Source organism: Narcine bancroftii, chromosome 1, assembly GCF_036971445.1.
Source record: "Narcine bancroftii isolate sNarBan1 chromosome 1, sNarBan1.hap1, whole genome shotgun sequence".
In the NCBI taxonomy this organism is placed as follows: domain Eukaryota; kingdom Metazoa; phylum Chordata; class Chondrichthyes; order Torpediniformes; family Narcinidae; genus Narcine; species Narcine bancroftii.
Window position 1 is genome coordinate 224,835,645 of NC_091469.1, and position 18,612 is coordinate 224,854,256.

Sequence of the window (18,612 nt, forward strand, 5' to 3'; positions counted from 1 at the left end):
CTAAACACAATGACAATAATTATTTTTATCAGCCAAATATAAAGAGCAATAAGCCAATTAAATACATTTTAATTTTGTTGATTCAATTCTTCAAAATTAGTTACTTGATTTTCTTTAAATCAAATACACGCACCATTGAGAATTCCCATATAATAAAACTCAAAATTATTTGTGTTATTGCTCAAGGCAGATTTTTGTCCAAAACCTCTGTCCTGTTAGATATTTGGAAGTAATAGCAAGGATTTGCAGCAAAAATTAAAAAATCAATCTAGCATTCTCCTTCATGAAGTTTATTTGCTCTGCTAGTTCAAAATTGAATGAATAAACATTGCATTGTACTGTAAAATTTTAATAGAGAATCAGTACAAATTAATACTTTCACTGCATTTGTGTCGCTAAATTTCTCAAAGGCTCTGCTAGCCCCAAAAATTTGCTGCATCAACACTCCATTTAATGGTCTGCATATTTTCTCGACGTTGCTGCGTGTAGATATTGGCTTCTCCCTTTTGTAAACGTCTTCTCATTGCAGTCTTTTGCTGTTTGGTGAGCTGTTGTTTAATTTTTCGTTTGATTACATCCTAAAACACCACACACAATCTCAATAAATACAAAGCAAAGCAAGCAGTGGTTATGCAATATTTAGAAGTGTCATATGTATTGGTCTTGATTCCAAAATATTTCAAATGAAACAAACAATTTATTGCAGGTTCATAAACTAAACTCTGCATTAACTATGTCACAGTTAATTCCAAAAGTTCCATGACTCTTCTGAGATTATCTGAACAGAGTTCATGTCTGAAACTTCTTGTATGGTAAGCTAATATCTCAAGTAGTTCTTGGAGAATCAATAGATTTAAAAAATTCAATACTACAATAGTAGCTGATATCCATGTAATTTTCCAATAATTTCAAGACTAAATATAGACTAAAAATGTCAGGGCAAGCCATCTGCTAATCCCTATTCAGTTTGGAAAACTACTTCTAAATTCAAAAAGGAAAATAGCATTGAATAGAAAGAAAAACAAATGCAAAATATGACTTACTGGTGGGATTGTTGAAGTAGTCAACAAGCTAGCTGCAGAACTGACACTGATGGTTCTGTGTCTGTGCTCACGGGAGTCCCAACTCAACTCGTCCCTAGAAAGGTAAGAGCATTATCAGTAAAACTGGGAAAAGTTCATTGCATTTCATAAAAAAGTCAATTAGCACCACTGTTAGCGTAGCGGTTAACGCAATGCTGTTACAGTGCCAGCAATCAGGACTTGGATTCGAATCCTGCGCTGTCTGAAAGGAGTTAGTACACTCTCCAAGTGCCTGCACGGGTTTACCATGGGACCTCCAGTTTCTGAACTGTTTAATTGGCACTGGCATGTAGGCCTGTTACCGTGCTGTACATCTAAATTTAAGCATGGAATCAATGGTTGATAAATTTAAACCCAATGCAATTGACCAGTTGTGATATCAAACTACATACCCAATAGTATATAATGTTTTACACAGCATGTCTGACACATATTATCCTATGATATATTAAAGGAGTAATGAGATGAGGCAAGAATTTCAATTTATCTAGCTCAAACATTCAATATTTCATTTCTGCACTTCAAATGATGTTGCCCATCCCAAAATTCTCGTTCCACAATCTTTGCTGATAATTTTTTTATATACTATGCCACATGATAATACTATTTTAAAAAAAGCTTCAGTAATTCCTGGATTTTAGTTTCTAGAAGACCTTTCATAATCAGGACAGCCATCCAATAGGGCCTATGCTAGCTCCCAGTGTTTCATTCCCTCTTTCTATTTAACATGCACATATTTATCTTCCCAGTCAAACATGAGCTGCTTTCACAGTGCCATAAAACACTGGTACATTTTTCAACCAACAGATAAAACTCACCAAGATCTTTTTAAATCAAGATACACTGATCTTGATTTGCACTTATTTTGTTTGATAACACTTCTCCAAGTTAAAAATCAGAATACAAGAGATCACAAGATTCTCCCCTTGTCTGAGGGGGGACACCTTGTCTGCGGCGGGGACACCTTGTCTGGGGGGGGGGAGACACCTTGTCTGGGGGGGGACACCTTGTCTGGGGGGGGACACCTTGTCTGGGGGGGGGGGGACACCTTGTCTGGGGGGGGGACACCTTGTCTGGGGGGGGGGGACACCTTGTCTGGGGGGGGGGGGACACCTTGTCTGGGGGGGGGGACACCTTGTCTGGGGGGGGGGAACACCTTGTCTGGGGGGGGGGAACACCTTGTCTGGGGGGGGGACACCTTGTCTGGGGGGGGGACACCTTGTCTGAGGGGGGGGACACCTTGTCTGAGGGGGGGGACACCTTGTCCGGGGGGGGGACACCTTGTCCGGGGGGGGACGACACCTTGTCCGGGGGGGGACGACACCTTGTCCGGGGGGGGACGACACCTTGTCCGGGGGGGGGACACCTTGTCTGGGGGGGGGACACCTTGTCTGGGGGGGGGACACCTTGTCGGGGGGGGGGAACACCTTGTCTGGGGGGGGAGACCTTGTCTGGGGGGGTCCTTGTCTGGGGGGGGCGACCTTGTCTGGGGGGGGGACCTTGTCTGGGGGGGGGACCTTGTCTGGGGGGGGGACCTTGTCTGGGGGGGGGACCTTGTCTGGGGGGGGGACCTTGTCTGGGGGGGGAACCTTGTCTGGGGGGGGGACCTTGTCTGGGCGCTCTTCATTCTTCCCACCATTCAAAACATACCAAGGCTATAGGTTAATTGGGTGTAATTGGATGACACTGACTTGGCTTGTGAGCCAAAAGGGCCTGTTTCCATGCTGTATATTTTTAATTTAAAAAAAATTCCAATTTGAAATTCAGATTTCATAAAGTGCTACAATGGCCTTCTGTGGGCATAATGAAAACATTTCTAGTTGTAATCACCATCTATTAACTCCTGTTTCAACATGCACAAGATAAAATAAATGAGGAAATTGTTGTAAGATGACGTATATCACCCCAAATGCTTTTGATTCAAAATTCCCTTATATTTTTTTCAAAAGATGATCAATTTTTGGATAAATGTCAGATTGTTGCGAAAAGGGCCAATTAATGTAATTTGAGCAAATGAGAAATAAATACGGAATAACTCAAAACACTTTCAATTAAGAGCATATTTGAAGGATGAGTTAGGATCAACCATGTTGTTGCATAGTTGTATTGAAGTAGATTAGTGCAGGACAATTTTTTTTTTGTATCAGGTACATCTTACACCATAGAAACTGAACAGATTTAAATCAGATTTATCAGACCAATGTTTTAGGTGTGGTGAATCTTTGCTTTCAACTTGGTCTTGTCCTAAGGTAAGGCCTTTTTGGGTGGATTTAGTGAATTTTTTGGAACAAGTTACAGGTATCGTATTTCCGCAAAATCCAGATTTATTTTTATTGGGAAATATTGAAGGATTTATGAAATCCACAAGACCTAAATTAAAATTATCATCATATCAATTTGAATTTGTTAAAGTTGGATTAGCCGTGGCAAGGAAATATATTGCAGTTACTTGGAAATCAGATACATGTTTGGGAATGGCAAGATGGAATGCAGAAATTCAAAGTTGCATTCCTTTGGAAAAAAAACTATATAGTTTGAGGAATAAATATTTATGTTTTTGCAAATTTGGCACCCGTATACCCAAATGTTAGATTCAAATTTGTGCCCCTGGACCTGTGAGAATCTCCTCTGAATTATGTTAATGAATTTTTTAAATGTGTATTAACAGGCATTCCTATGTGCAATCGTGAAAACTTTCTCTCTTTCTTCTATTTTATATAACTATATTGTACTTTTTAATATTGATTATTTTGAGGAAGGGGGTCTGGGCGGGGGTTTAGGGGGATAAATACCATCATGTATGTAATTTTTAATTTGTTCTCTTTTTGGAAAATGTATTATTATATTAAATCTAGATTACTGCTTATATCAAAAAATTAAATTCAAAAAACATACATATGTAACTGAAGAATACAACTGTGGCCACAGGATGTCTGCAACAGGCCCAGACAAATAGCACTCATTTCAAAAGTGGAACGGCGGAAATAATTGCAGAATATCCAATTTCAAAAATTTCCTGCCGTCCTACCCAAGTCAAAAATACTTGGCAATTTTAGCCTTTTGGAGACTCTGATGACCAGTGATTCAATTTATAAGTTTTGTGCACAGAAGTGGGTCATATTCAATGCCACAGAAATTGACTGCATAAACCATTCATTAAAAAAAAAAATCATGGAATTGTCACAAGTGGAAATTATTTGACCATCAACTCTATGCCACTCCTCTTATGGCATAGAAAGGGAGAAAGTTGTAGAGGAAATCTGTAATCAGGAGCAGCCACTGTGCTGGGAGTAGTCTACAGGCCACCAAATAGCCCTTGGTACACCAAGGAGCAGATAAGCAGGCAGAATTTGAAATGGTGCAGGAAATACAGAGTTGCAGTTATGGGTGATTTCAACTTCCCTAATATTGATTGCGAGAAATCAGACTGCTCAAACTACAGGGGAATCACGCTGTTCTCCATTGCAGGCAAAATCTTTGCTAGGATTCTCCTAAATAGAATAATACCTAGTGTCGCCGAAAATGTTCTCCCAGAATCACAGTGCGGCTTTCGCGCAAACAGAGGAACTACTGACATGGTCTTTGCCCTCAGACACCTCCAAGAAAAGTGCAGAGAACAAAACAAAGGACTCTACATCACCTTTGTTGACCTCACCAAAGCCTTCGACACCGTGAGCAGGAAAGGGCTTTGGCAAATACTAGAGCGCCTCGGATGCCCCCCAAAGTTCCTCAACTGCACGAAAACCAACAAGGTCGGGTCAGATACAGCAATGAGCTCTCTGAACCCTTCTCCATTAACAATGGCGTGAAGCAAGGCTCCGTTCTCGCACCAACCCTCTTTTCAATCTTCTTCAGCATGATGCTGAACCAAGCCATGAAAGACCTCAACAATGAAGACGCTGTTTACATCCGGTACTGCCTGGATGGCAGTCTCTTCAATCTGAGGCAACTGCAAGCTCACACCAAGACATAAGAGCAACTTGTCCGTGAACTACTCTTTGCAGATGATGCCGCTTATTTGCCCATTCAGAGCAAGCTCTTCAGCGCTTGACGTCCTGTTTTGCGGAAACTGCCAAAATGTTTGGCCTGGAAGTCAGCCTGAAGAAAACTGAGGTCCTCCATCAGCCAGCTCCCCACCATGACTACCAGCCCCCACACATCTCCATCGGGCACACAAAACTCAAAACGGTCAACCAGTTTACCTATCTCGGCTGCACCATTTCATCGGATGCAAGGATCGACAACGAGATAGACAACAGACTCGCCAAGGCAAATAGCGTCTTTGGAAGACTACACAAAAGAGTCTGGAAAAAACAACCAACTGAAAAACCTCACAAAGATAAGCGTATACAGAGCCGTTATCATACCCACACTCCTGTTCGGCTCCGAATCATGGGTCCTCCCAGTGTTGTCTCCGCTCCATCCTCAACATTCGTTGGAGCGACTTCATCCATAACATCGAAGTACTCGAGATGGCAGAGGCCAACAGCATCGAATCCACGCTGTTGAAGATCCAACTGCGCTGGGTACGTCACGTCTCCAGAATGAAGGACCATCGCCTCCCCAAGATCGTGTTATATGGCGAGCTCTCCATTGGCCATCGTGTCAGAGGTGCACCAAAGAAGAGGTACAAGGACTGCCTAAAGAAATCTCTTGGTGCCTGCCACATTGACCACCGCCAGTGGGCTGATCTCGCCTCAAACCATGCATCTTGGCGCCTCACAGTTCGGCGGGCAGCAACCTCCTTGGAAGAAGACCGCAGAGCCCACCTCACTGACAAAAGACAAAGGAGGAAAAACCCAACACCCAACCCCTGCAATTTTCCCCTGCAACCGCTGCAACCGTGTCTGCCTGTCCCGCATCGTACTTGTCAGCCACAAACGAGCCTGCAGCTGACGTGGACATTTACCCCTCCATAAATCTTCGTCCGCGAAGCCAAGCCAAAGAATATTGATTGCCACTTACTTACTGCAAGAGGGATAAATGGGGCTGAATTTGTCTGATATGTCCAAGAAGGATTCCTGGCGCAGTATGTGACCAGCCACTGAGAGGAGAGGCCATAGTGGATCTAATTCTGGGTAATGAACCTGATCAGGTGGCAGACCTCTCGGTGGGGGAAGTATTTTGATGAGAGTGACCAGAACTCACTGAGCTTTAGCATAGCTATGGAAAAGTATAAAAGCAGACAAAATGGGAAAGTGCTTAATTGGGGAAAGGCTAATTACTACGGGATGAGTTGAGAGTAAACTAGAAACAGATGTTCAAGGGAGAAAGCACAGAACTAATGTGGGGGAAGTTTAGGAACCACTTGTGCTGGATTCAGGGTAGGTTTGCCCTACTGGGACCAAAAAAAGGAACCATGGTTGATGAAGTAGGTGAGGCAAGAGGAAGAAGGAAACACTCAGAAGTATATGATAGCCAGGCATGACCTTAAGAAAGGACTTAGGTAAACTTGAAGGGGGCATGAGAAGGCCTTGACATGTAGGATTAAGGAGAATCCCAAGGCGTCCTATGTGTATGTGAAGAACAGAAGGATGATGAGAATGAAGGTGGGGCTGCTAAAGGAGGCAACATGTGCCTGGAAGCGAAGGAGATCCTAAATGAATTGTTTCAGTATTAACAAAAGTACCTTGGTCAGGGTGATTTGGAATAGAACAGGCTTGCGTGCTAGACAATGTGGAGATTAAGGAAGTGTCGATGTCCCCACAGCCATATGCAATATACCCCAGGTTGCTGTGGGAAGTGAAGGAAGAGATAACTGGGGCAGTAGCTATGATCTTTGAGTCCTCTTTGGCCACAGGTGAGGTGCCGGAGGATTGGAGAATGGCAAAAATAGTATCCTTATTCGATAGGGAGAATCCTGGGAATTACATACTAGTGAGTCTTGCATCAGTGGCATGAAAACTATTGGCAAGGATTCTTAAGGATAGGAACTACGAGGATTTGGAGAAGTATAGTCTACTCGAGGATAGTCAGCATGGCTTTGTGAAGGGAAGGTTGTGCCTCACAAGCCTAATTGATGACGGTAAGGCAGTAGATGTGGTCTACATGGATTTTAGTAAGGTGTTTGACTATGTCCCGCATGAGACTCATTCAGAAAGATGAGGCATTGGTTCCATGGAATCTTGGATGTGTGAATAATTTAAAAAAAATTGGCTTGCAGGTAAAAAACAGAGAGCAGCAGCGAAAGGAAAGTATTCTTCCTGGAGTACTGCAAGGATCTATTCAGGGACCCCTACTCTTGGCAATTTTTATAAATTACCTGGATGAAGAGGTGGAAGGATGAATCACTAAATTTGTGAATGATACAAAGGTTGGAGGAGTTGCGGAAGGAACTGAAGGTTGTTAAAGGTTCCAAAAGGATACAAACAGGATGCAGAGTTGGGTGGAAAAGTGGCAGATGGAATTAAATCTGGATAAGTGTGAGGTGATGCATTTTGGAAGGATAAACCAGAAGGCTAAGTATGGGGTTAATGGTCAGTTACTTAAGAGTGTGGATGAAGAGAGGGAGCTTGGAGACCAAATCCATACATCTCTCAAGGTTGCCGTACAGGTAAAGAGGATAGTTAAGAAGGCCTACAGGATGCTGAGCTTCATTAATGGGGGATTGAGTTCAAGTGTCAAGAGGTCATGTTGCAACTCTACAAATCTCTTGCGTGACTACACTTAAGAGTATTGTGTTCAGTTCTGGCCACCTCATTACAGGAAGGATGTGGAAGCTATGGAGAGGATGCAGAGGAGATTTACCAGGATCTTACCTGGATTGAATAATGTCTTATGAGGCAAGGTTAGCAGAGCTGGTTCTTTTTTCTTTGAAGTGTAGAAGGATGAGCAGAGACTTAAGAGGTCTACAAGATTATAAGAGGCATCGGTAGGGTGGAAAGCCAGCGCCCGTTTCACAAGGCAAGAATAGCAAACACCAGAGGACATGAGTACAAAGTGAAGGGAAGTTTAGGGGAGATGTCAGGGATGTTTTTTTTTAATGCAGATTTGTGGGTGTCTGGAATGCCTTGCCAGGGATGGAGATAGAGGCTGAAGCATGAGGGACATTTAAGAGACTCCTAAACAGGCACATGGATGGAAGAAAAAGAGGGTTATGCAGTAGGGAGGGTTTAGTCCTCTTTTTAAAAAATATATGGATTGGCATAAAATCGAGGGCTGAAGGGCCTGTACTGTGCTGTAGTGTTCTATAAGAGCATTCCTATAGCCTGCCTCTTTATCCATTCCTCTAAATTGTTTGCTTTCATAGACATAAATAAAGGTTCTGAAAAAAAATCACTCAAAAACCTTAACAATATCTTAGATTTTAAAAGTTATTTTCATACTTCTTGTAATTTTTACCCAACTTCATTTTGGTGTCTGATAGGCCTTGAATAAATGACCTATATTTAATTTAGATAATCTAATAAGGAACATGTATCTATCAGATAGATCATTATTTTCTTAGCTCCAAGAACACAAGCTTCTTAATTTTAACTTACAAGTGAGATTCTAGCAAATCTTTTCTGCACAAGTTTAGTGGACATAATTTAATCAACACTCATTAACACCCATTGTACAGGTTCAACATACCGCCTAGGTTTTGTTTTTTAAAAACTGTCTCTTTTGTGCATTCCAGGATTCCACAAGTTTTGTCAACTGCACTCTCAATAAGTCTTTTCACCTTCAAGGATCACATGCAAGTTCCTTTCATCAGGGCAAACCTTCACATTATAATCTCAAATTGTATAATTTATCACTTTTTTTTGCATCTTCCATGTTTCTGTCCATTCAGCTAACCTATGTCTTCTTGCAAGCTATTACATTTTGCTTTCACACTTTACATTTCCACATCATGTACAATTTTTGGACACTCATGTTAGTCATAAATACAAATAAGCAAAAGGCCCTGCACTGACAATTGGGGGAAAATAGCACCTCCCATTCATTCTCCAATCTGGAAAGTAGCCGATTACTATTATTCTCTGCTTTTTCTCTGTCTATTTCCTATACATACAGCTAATGACTGCTTAAATCTGTGGACCTCAGTGGTGCAAATTAACTTTTAATGTGGGATTTTATCACACACCTGAAAATTCACACAGATGAGATCAGAGTTTCTTAATCATCCTTCTATATTACTTCATTACAAGATTTGCCAATTAGATACTAGTTTAGTACCTGAAGGGTTTAAATTCCTTGTTTTGATTGGATAGATCAATCAAGTCTGAGCATTCTTCTTCATCCTTGGGAACAGCATCTCTCTGTTCAATCCGATGCACCATTTCAGTCACATGTTCAAGATCATTTTCACCACTTCCAGAAATTTCAATAGCATCAACCACTTCAGCACACTGCCTACCAACTTCTTCATTTATTTTCAGTGTGATTAGATTAATATTTTCAATTTCATTACTACCTGCATCTTCTTTGGATGTTTGTTCAATCATATTACAATTAGAAGTGGAAGAATCTTCATAGTTAGTTTTATTGTTGACTTGCAAATTCTTGCTGGCAGTTGTTTTGTTTGTACATTTAATTTCTTCATCCAAATCATCATCTGAAAGTTCATTCTCAGCATCTTCCTCTTCTGGGTCTGAGGCATCAAACAGTGCTGCATCTTCCTGGAGCTCTTTTGTGTAACCACTAACTTCTACCTCCACATCCAGTGAAAACTCCTTCCTAAAAATGGAGAAGAATCATTTTATATAAAAATATGTACGTCTTGCAATGATAAATTTGTTTTAAGTTGCAAGATGAGACAAAACTGTGAAAATGAGTAGTGGGGAGAATGGATGAGGAAAATAAATTGAGTACAAAATACCAATCCAGCCTCATTAAAATTTTGCTTTTGTTCACCTCATTAAAAGAATGTGAATATATTTGAGCAGATCCAGAAAACATTTATGATAATAGCTGCTAGGATGAAAAACTTATGACAATAGATTAGAGGCTATGAGTGGCTTCTTTATATGGATGGTTAAGGGGATATTTGGAAGTCCATAAAAAGATGAAGGAAGATTGAGAGAGGCGGTTTGCTTCAGGAAGGAGTCAGCGACCAGTGATCAGATGTATTAAATAAGAGAATAGTGAAATGAGGAATTTTTTAAAAATATAGCAACAGTGTATATTTTGAGACTGGAATGATCTTCTGCAGACATGGTGGAGGCAAGTTCCATCATTGCCTTCAAGAAATTGAATATATAGTGGGAAAATATTTGAGTGGAACAACTGGCAAACTGCATCGATAAAGAGAGTGAGCAACAACACAAATTCAATGGTTGACTGGTTTCCGATTGTACCATTTCATGACCCTAAGGTTTTAGTCTAGGAATGATTGGGCAGAACTGGATCTTTGGTTAAATAGGATACTATTTGACCTCAGCCGTCAGCCACTTTGGAATTTGGGACTGGACTTTTCAATATTTAAAAATAACTTCTACTGGATATTTGTCAATGTGACAAATTCAGAATGGTGCTGTTCTGAATGGAAGTGAAGTTGTGTTGCCAATGCATGCAATGTGTGATTTTTGAATTATGTCATCAAGAGGCAACGTGTGGATGAGACAGGTGAAGGAAGTTTTGGATTGGAGAGGTAGGTCCTGCTGTAGAAATGGAAGAACACATGACAGATATAAATGGCTGGGCAAAAAAACATTGACAAATTGAGGATGAAAGTTTATTGCAATGGCATTTATAACTCAATCTGTTAGCCACAATTCTACCATAAAAATGGTGTGCTATATTGTTGCTACTCAACCAAGTTGATGCATATTTAAAATATTGAAGTTAAAGTGCAAGTTTAAGTACAAGTAATTGCTGAACAAATAGGCCAGTGGTTGGTGGGGATGAAGAAAAGAGGACAAATTGGTGATTGGCTATAAAAGGCACTGCAGTGCTTATGCAAAAATATCAGTGATGAGATTATATAACATCTTCCAGAAAAATATGCAAAAAGTTAGAGAAATATCTTCAAGGATTTCATGGGCTAAATCTGGACTGCCAAATTTATTGAAATGGTGATATAGAATGTAATGAAAAAATGCATAGTTAACATTGCATTTTGCCTACAACTCCATAACGAATTCCCCAAGCATTACAAGTTTCTGGTTTAAAATCACTTTAAATAATTTAAGTAGACTATATAAGAGTAAACATGTTATTGTTGAGCACAGAAGGATACATTTTCAAGCAATGGTTGTACCTAAAGAGTTTAACTAGAAATGTAAAATATTAGATATTGACTTGTACAAATAATACTAACCTGATGTCTTTAAACGTTGGATAAAGTTCACTTTCGTAGTTAAAACGCCTAATAAAAAAATCGCGGATGCATTTAACATCTCTGTCAAAATACCTAGATTTTAAAAAAAATCAGATCATATTATTCAACAGAATGTTTTAAACTACCGCAATGCTGATCTTTAAGCCATATTTTTTCAAAGAATTCCCTTTAATTGAATACCATTTAAAATAATAATTACAAAATCTAAAGATGTAAAAGTCATTTTCAACAGAAACATTTAAGGCAATTTCTTGAAAATTATTCATATTTATGCAAATCAATCTCCAAATGCATGCTGAAGTTGATAAATTCATTATTTTCTGATTTTTCATTATTGACATCCATACCATTCCCTTTTCCCACTTCATGCTAAACATATTTTTATACAGTGTGAAATTCGCTTCAGATGGAGGTGTGATAGAGTATTTAAAGGTGTTTTTGGAAGGATTATTAGAGCAGGTTGCACATAAAGATTTTAAAACAGAATTTTTGCAGGACCTTTGCAGAGTGCTTTTTGCAAAAAGAGCAACAAAGTTGCAGCATACAGCTTGCCTGGGAGAGCATGTGATTTTTGCAGGCAGACAGAACATTTTTGCTCTTAGAGAGAGAAAGGAGACGGAAATCAGTTCCAGAAGGACAAAGCTGGCAAACTTGTGGAAGAATGCCTGGTCAAAGGAGAAGATCGGCTGCCTGAAAGGTGGCCTGAAAGAAGGAGGATCATATATGTTGAACGTTGAGTGGGTGGGAAGGGTGAAGGAGGGAGGGAAGGGAGGGGGGGGGGAAAGGGGAGAAAATGACACTGTGTATATTCAAGAGGGAAATGTTTGTGTGTATTTTGGTCAGTATGGTTCATAGTGTGGAAAAAAAAATAAAAAAAAAGGAGGATCATCTGGAGTCCCTGAAGGGGGCAAGTTTTGTCAGCAAGACTGATTAAACAGGAATTAAGTACAGATGTCCTGGAACAAAAGGAATCTCTCTCTGAAGACCAATAAGAACTCTTCTGAGTGGTAACCATTTGCCTGTTAAGCACCAAAGACTGGTGAACTTTGTTAATACTAGCATCTGTGCACAGTACAAGAATTGCCTGCAACCAGTGAGATTGGACTGTGATTCAAATAACTTTCCTAATCTTACATTACATACTCCTGCACTTAGTATTAGAGGGGAGATTAAGTAGGTTAGGTAGGTTAAGTATGTAGGTCAAGTAATAAGTTAAAGTTTAATTCTGTTTTCTTGTCCAAATATGATTTAAAAACTACTTTTGTTTAAGTAACCTTGTGCTGTGGTGCATATCTATTGCTACTGGTTTTTGGGGTCCTCTGGACTCCATATAATAGATAAATTGCATTAGACAAGGTATGTTTTCTCCGCCGTTTTCATACTCAGCACCTTCTTAACCATTTACAGCACAGAAACAGGCCAGTTTGGCCCTACTAGTCCATGCCAAACATCTTCTCCTACCTAGTCCCACTGACCCACATTTGGCCATAACCCTCCACACATCTCCCGTCCATATACCTATCCAAGCTTTCCTTGAATATTAACATCTATCTCGCTTCTACCACTACTGCCAGAAGTTCATTCCATACCCTTATCACCCTCTATGTGAAAGAATTCCCCCTTATGTTTCTCTTAAACTTTTCCCTCTTTACTCTCAATCCATGTCCTCTTGTTTGAATCTTCCCCACTCTCAGTGGAAAAACCTATCCACATTGACTCTTATCTGTCCCCCTTATAATTTTGAATACCTCTATCAAATCACCCCTCAACCTTCTACACTCCGTTCCCTGTAACTCAACCCTGAAACCCCGGCAACATTCTCATAAACCTCCTCTGCACTCTCTCTCTCTCTCTACTGTTTATATCCTTCCTGTAATTTGGCAACCAAAACGGCACACAATATTCCAAGCTTATCAAGTGACATCAAGAATTCAGACAGACAATTCAGAGCATAATTTGGTAAACTCATTCTAGAAAGTAAAGAGAAATACCTGATCTCAGGAAAAAACATTGGGGCTCCAGCACTTAAAATTAAAAAAAAATAAATGCTTAAAAAGAGTCCAATAAATGCTTGCAATAAAAACTTTTGGATGAAGACCCTTTATCAGAACACTGGACAATAGGACAATCACCCAAAACATTATTGTTTTAAGCTTTTATAGATATTTTCCTTGTTGCATATATGTGAAAGAACTACTTATTTGTCATTTTCATGGTTCCCCTTCTGGAAATAAGATCAACATTTCTTACATATACATCAAAACATCACACCGACCTATTGATTCAAAGAAAAATGTATTGCAAGTGTACTTTGACTAAGTGCCTTAGTAAGGTGGCAGCAGAAGAATCAAATTCAAATAATGTTGATTTTCACCCGTGCAGTAAATTACTTTAGCTAACAAAGGGAAAAAAATAAATGCCTATTTTTGGCTTTATTTACCATTCAGCATTTATATGAGATGTAGATACCATCTGTGGAAAATCAATCACTGTGACATGATCGTCTTCATCTAACATTAAATTGAATTCATTGAAGTCACCATGTATTAAGCCATGATTAGCAAGCTTCACTATAAGCTCCATTAACTCATTATATGTTGCTGCCAGATTTTTAAGGTGATGAACTTGGCACCTAAGGAAACATACAAAAGGTGATTTTTTTAAATACAGAAATTCTTATTCACCTTGGTTCACACATCAAAAAGCTTTAGGTTTGTGTTACAAATAAACTAGCATAATTCTTTTATGTTCTTTTGGTTAATTAAACATAGACTTGGCATAATGTCATCATTGCTAGACTTAATTTTGCACTCAACTACTTCAGATAACAAGATTTCCAATTCTTTTAGAATTACTGAATTCTGATGAAAGGCTATTTACATGAAACATTAACCATGTTAATCTCCCACAGATGCAGTCATATCTACTGAGCATTTCCAGCGTTTCTTATATATTTCAGATTTCCAGCATCTGTAGTTTTTGATTTCCAATTCCTATCTATACCCTGTAAAGTCATGTCAGAATTTTGTTTCAATGACAATACTTCTTGCAAATTTTAAGAAATATAATCTAATGTCCTTAATCTTTTCAAACAGAACAATCCTCTATGGCAGGAATCCACATTGTAAAGTTTTGTTGCATTCTGTCAATTGCAAGTATACTTTCTTTGGTAGGGAACCCTGATTTGCATGCAATATAATTGCAGGAAAATGCTGTTATCCTTGTTCTCAAATTTTCTTCCAACAAGCCCAGCTTACTATTTTCCTACCCCATGTTCATTTTCAGCACTTGCTAATGGCAGGACACATGGATCCTCCTCAACATTCAATCTTCATATTTAAAACAAAATCTACTTTACTATTATTCCTACAAAACAGAGCCATTTTCTCATAATATATATTCCATCTGCCATTTTTCTTGTCATTCACTTAGATTGTCTACATCTCCTTGAAGCCTTTCAATTCTGATTGTTTCTTGCACTGCCACCCAGCTTTGTCTCCTCAGCAAACATTGATGTATTACACTTGGTCTCCTCACCCAAATTGATTTGGATTGTGAAACTAAGGTCTTCACAACAATCTCTGTGGCAATGCAGCTCTGAAAGCCTCTAAAGTAAAAAAATGACATTTCATTCCTACCCTGATTTCTGTCTTTAATTAGTGTGAATTCAAGGCAATACTTTACTGCCAATTGAAATCTTAAGATCAGGTTCTAGAGATTTATTTGCTTTTAATCCAATTCATTTTCATGATTTGACTCATTCCACAAAGATTAACTTCATTCATCTCCTCATTCTTTCCAGACCTTTTGTTCTCCACCTTATCCAGAAAGATGTCTTGCAAGACTGCAAGAAATTGCACGTAGTTGTGAACATGGCTCAGGCCACTGTATATAAATACCTCCACTCCATCTATCCCTCCTGCTGCCTTGGAAAAGTAGCCAACATATCAAGACTCATCCCACCCAGCCACACTCTCTTAAAGGACCCACATTACCAGTTTTTTTGGTGCATGTACCCACTACAGATGCTCGAGACCGGAGCAAGAAACAAACTGCTGGAAGAATGGAGTCCTGATGTTTTAATTTGAAATGATGACCACCATTTTGCCTCCACAGATGCTGTTCAACTTCCTCCAGCATCTTTTGTAAATGCAGATTTAATTGTAACAGATAAACCACACATATTTTAAAATAGGAAATACTTGAAATAATAAATCAAGCAGGATCTGTAGATGGAAAAAAATGCATTTCATGTCAATTTTATTTTGATTGTTCATAATTTTATACACCTCAATTAAACCTTCCCAAATCATTTCTATTCAAATGCATCTACCACAGCTTTGTTTTCACCATTACATTTCTCCAATTTTTGCCAACAATTTGGTTTAGTTTCAGTCCATTTACCAGGCAAAGAAGCTAGCATACTGGGTATCACAATGGTATTATAGCTCCAGTGATCCGGGTTCAAATTTGTTGCTGTCTATAAGGTGTATGCATGTTCTCCCCATGCCTGCACAAGTTTCATTCAAAGGTTTCAAAGATGTAGAGGGTTAATACATGTGAGCCTGACACTGTGCTGCATCTCAAAATTTAAAAAAATTAAAAACCCATCTCATAATAGCAGGAAAAAAAAGCAATGAAGAGTGATCTTGAAACAAAGAAATCAAGTTCAAGAATAGTTTTTTAAAAAAATCCTCCAAGTTATCAGAGTGTGAACATCGCTATACTACCCAAGACCAATACAGGAACAGGCCCCCTCGGCCCACAATGTCTATGATCAAATTAAACTAAAACTCTGCTGCTTGCAGATGGCCCATATCCCGCTATTTCCTGCATACTCATGCGTCTATCTAGAAGCTTCTTAAATGCTGTCATATCAACTTTCACCACTACTCCATGCCACCCATTCCAGACACCTAGTGTGTATTATAAAACTTGCTCTGAACTGGTCCTTTAATCATTATCCCCATAAACTAACTACTTCAGGACCACCAGAAGATATTTCTATGCTATTGAAACATCAACTTATTTTGCACTAATTGCAATATGCAATTAAAAATTGAAATACGGGCAAAGATATAGATGATAGTCTAATCTAGACAAGAGTGAGATGTTACACTTTGTGAAGACATGCAATAGGAAAGTATAAATGGCAGGAGCCATTTTGTATGCAAGATTGGAGAAATATTTATTTATTCTTTTTTGCCTCATGGAAATTTGTGGTAATTCAATTTATCCTAGAGTTAGTGCGTCTTAAGAATTTTGTTGCCTCAGTACATTAATAGGGCAATAAACAAATTCTCAAAGCAACTTCACTGCCCAGATAAACATGAGTAAATTCTCATACAAAACTATGCTCTGAAACAATATTAATACTCACAAGGGATAACCATTTAAGAGCTCCATGATTACTGCATGTCTATTGAAATCCACAGGCTTAGGAACAGGGAATCCTCGATCGTGTAATGCCTTGATAAAAATAAGTATAATTGAATGAAAACATTTTTTTGCCCAAGATCCTGCCATACAGAGTAGAACTCTGAATTTCTGAATAATTCAGTTACCAGATTAATAGACAGTTTGGCATCTTGCTCAAAGATTTCATTTCCTGCACTTTCTTTAAGTACATTAGGACTCTATGCTCAATTTAAATGTGAGATTTATTGGATAATGTATCCTACCATCAGGTAACATTTGAAATTAAAAAACATGTTGGGGTAGTAATAGGAGTTATATTCACTAGTCAGGAAAATCTCAGTCTACCAAAATCCAAAGGGTTTTGTTAGATATTCATAAAAATATAAACATCCATTTATAAGCATATGGGCTTAGTGAGAAACATTTAAATTACAGTACAACCCCGATTTTCTGAAATGGTCAGGACCAAGCCCATATCAGATTTTAAAAAAATTTCAGGTAACTAGTTATTTATTTAAAAGACAGTATAACTCATGCTGATTGGCTACTATTTCTGACAAACAAAAACTTCACATTAATAGTTTACTCATGATCAATAAAGCTCAACTAGTCACTTACATTGGGAGCTTCAGGAGAACAACTACTGATCTTTGAAGCATTGGAACTGACTGGAATATCTTAATAGTCAAATGCTGTGTCTGCTGCACGGGTTAAACATTCCAACACTGACACCCTGTGGTTTTGCAAAACAACAGCACATGGAGCCTCACTTTGAATATTCAGAAAGCAACAGAAAAGGTAATTTTTACTCAATCACGCTGAGTTTGATCATTGTTCCTCCTCCAGAGAAAACATCAATTTATGCATTAAAAATGACGTTGAAATGACCAGCAAGTTTTTGTTTGCATTAATGCACTAGTACAAGATAGGAAGCTGTTTCAATGCCTTTTCCAATAATAAGGAACAACTTATAAAAGACATACAAATTACCATTTTAAACTTTACATTCAACTTTTTTTTAAAAATACATCCATCGTAAAATCTGAAGGCTATATTTGCAATGAAAATGACCGTAAAGAGGTCACTGTTATTAAATCTTTTTGACAATATTGTTTGGAGCAGGAGAAAGAGGGTTTGAAGGAGGAAGTATTTTAAAAAAGCAGCAAGATAAACTCAATAGCATTCAATACGAATGTGGAACAATTAATTTCAGGTTTAACAAAAAAAAATTGTGTAGAACAGATTTTCTACTAACTCTCTTTCAGCTACTTTTTCCCCTCTCATCTCAATTATTTTTCTTCACAATCTTAACTCTCGTTTCCCTCCAAATGGAAGTGGTGGATGATATAGGGTGAGGACAGTGGAGTTAAAAAGATAAACTATATTCTATCAATCATCCATTCCTTGCACCCTTCAATCACATCATGCATTTTAACACTACATTTTCAATTAAATCTGTAGTGGCACAACCCTCAGTGGCATCAATCTTCCATTTGAAATAAAAATGTAACCACAATCTTCCCTTGCTTCACCGTTATTTACTTGTCTTTAACTAGCTATTATTACTTGTGCCATCACCCTTAAGACAGGTTGTTGAATATTTACTTCTTCCAACCATCTATAAAATGAATTCAAAATTCAGCTTATTGCTGAACATTTACTCCAAAATAAAATTGTAGATACCCTCCCATAGCATTTTCCTCCCTTCACATCCCTACAAAAGACAACCAAGGTACATGATCAGATATCTTTTCCATTTAAAAAAATTTGTATCTAACTACAATTAAGCATACATCCCCTCTCCCCCTGAAGAAAGGCAAGAAAAATAATAGAGAGCAAGAAAACAAG

The 18,612-nt window shown here is 38.6% G+C and overlaps 1 protein-coding gene across 4 annotated transcripts in view; it reads right to left on the reverse strand.

The window, feature by feature from the left end:
- Positions 1 to 274: 274 nt before the first annotated feature.
- riok2 (RIO kinase 2 (yeast)) overlaps positions 275 to 18,612 on the reverse strand; it is a 61,132-nt gene continuing 42,794 nt past the window's right edge. For all 4 annotated transcript variants that reach the window (XM_069892227.1, XM_069892216.1, XM_069892206.1 and 1 more), the window contains 6 exons: positions 16,727 to 16,815; positions 13,787 to 13,978; positions 11,326 to 11,418; positions 9,243 to 9,743; positions 1,044 to 1,137; positions 275 to 578 (listed from right to left, as the gene is read on the reverse strand). In XM_069892227.1, the coding sequence (XP_069748328.1) occupies positions 417 to 578; positions 1,044 to 1,137; positions 9,243 to 9,743; positions 11,326 to 11,418; positions 13,787 to 13,978; positions 16,727 to 16,815 (1,131 nt within the window). In that variant the 3' untranslated portion in view covers positions 275 to 416. The remainder of the gene's footprint in view (positions 579 to 1,043; positions 1,138 to 9,242; positions 9,744 to 11,325; positions 11,419 to 13,786; positions 13,979 to 16,726; positions 16,816 to 18,612) is intronic.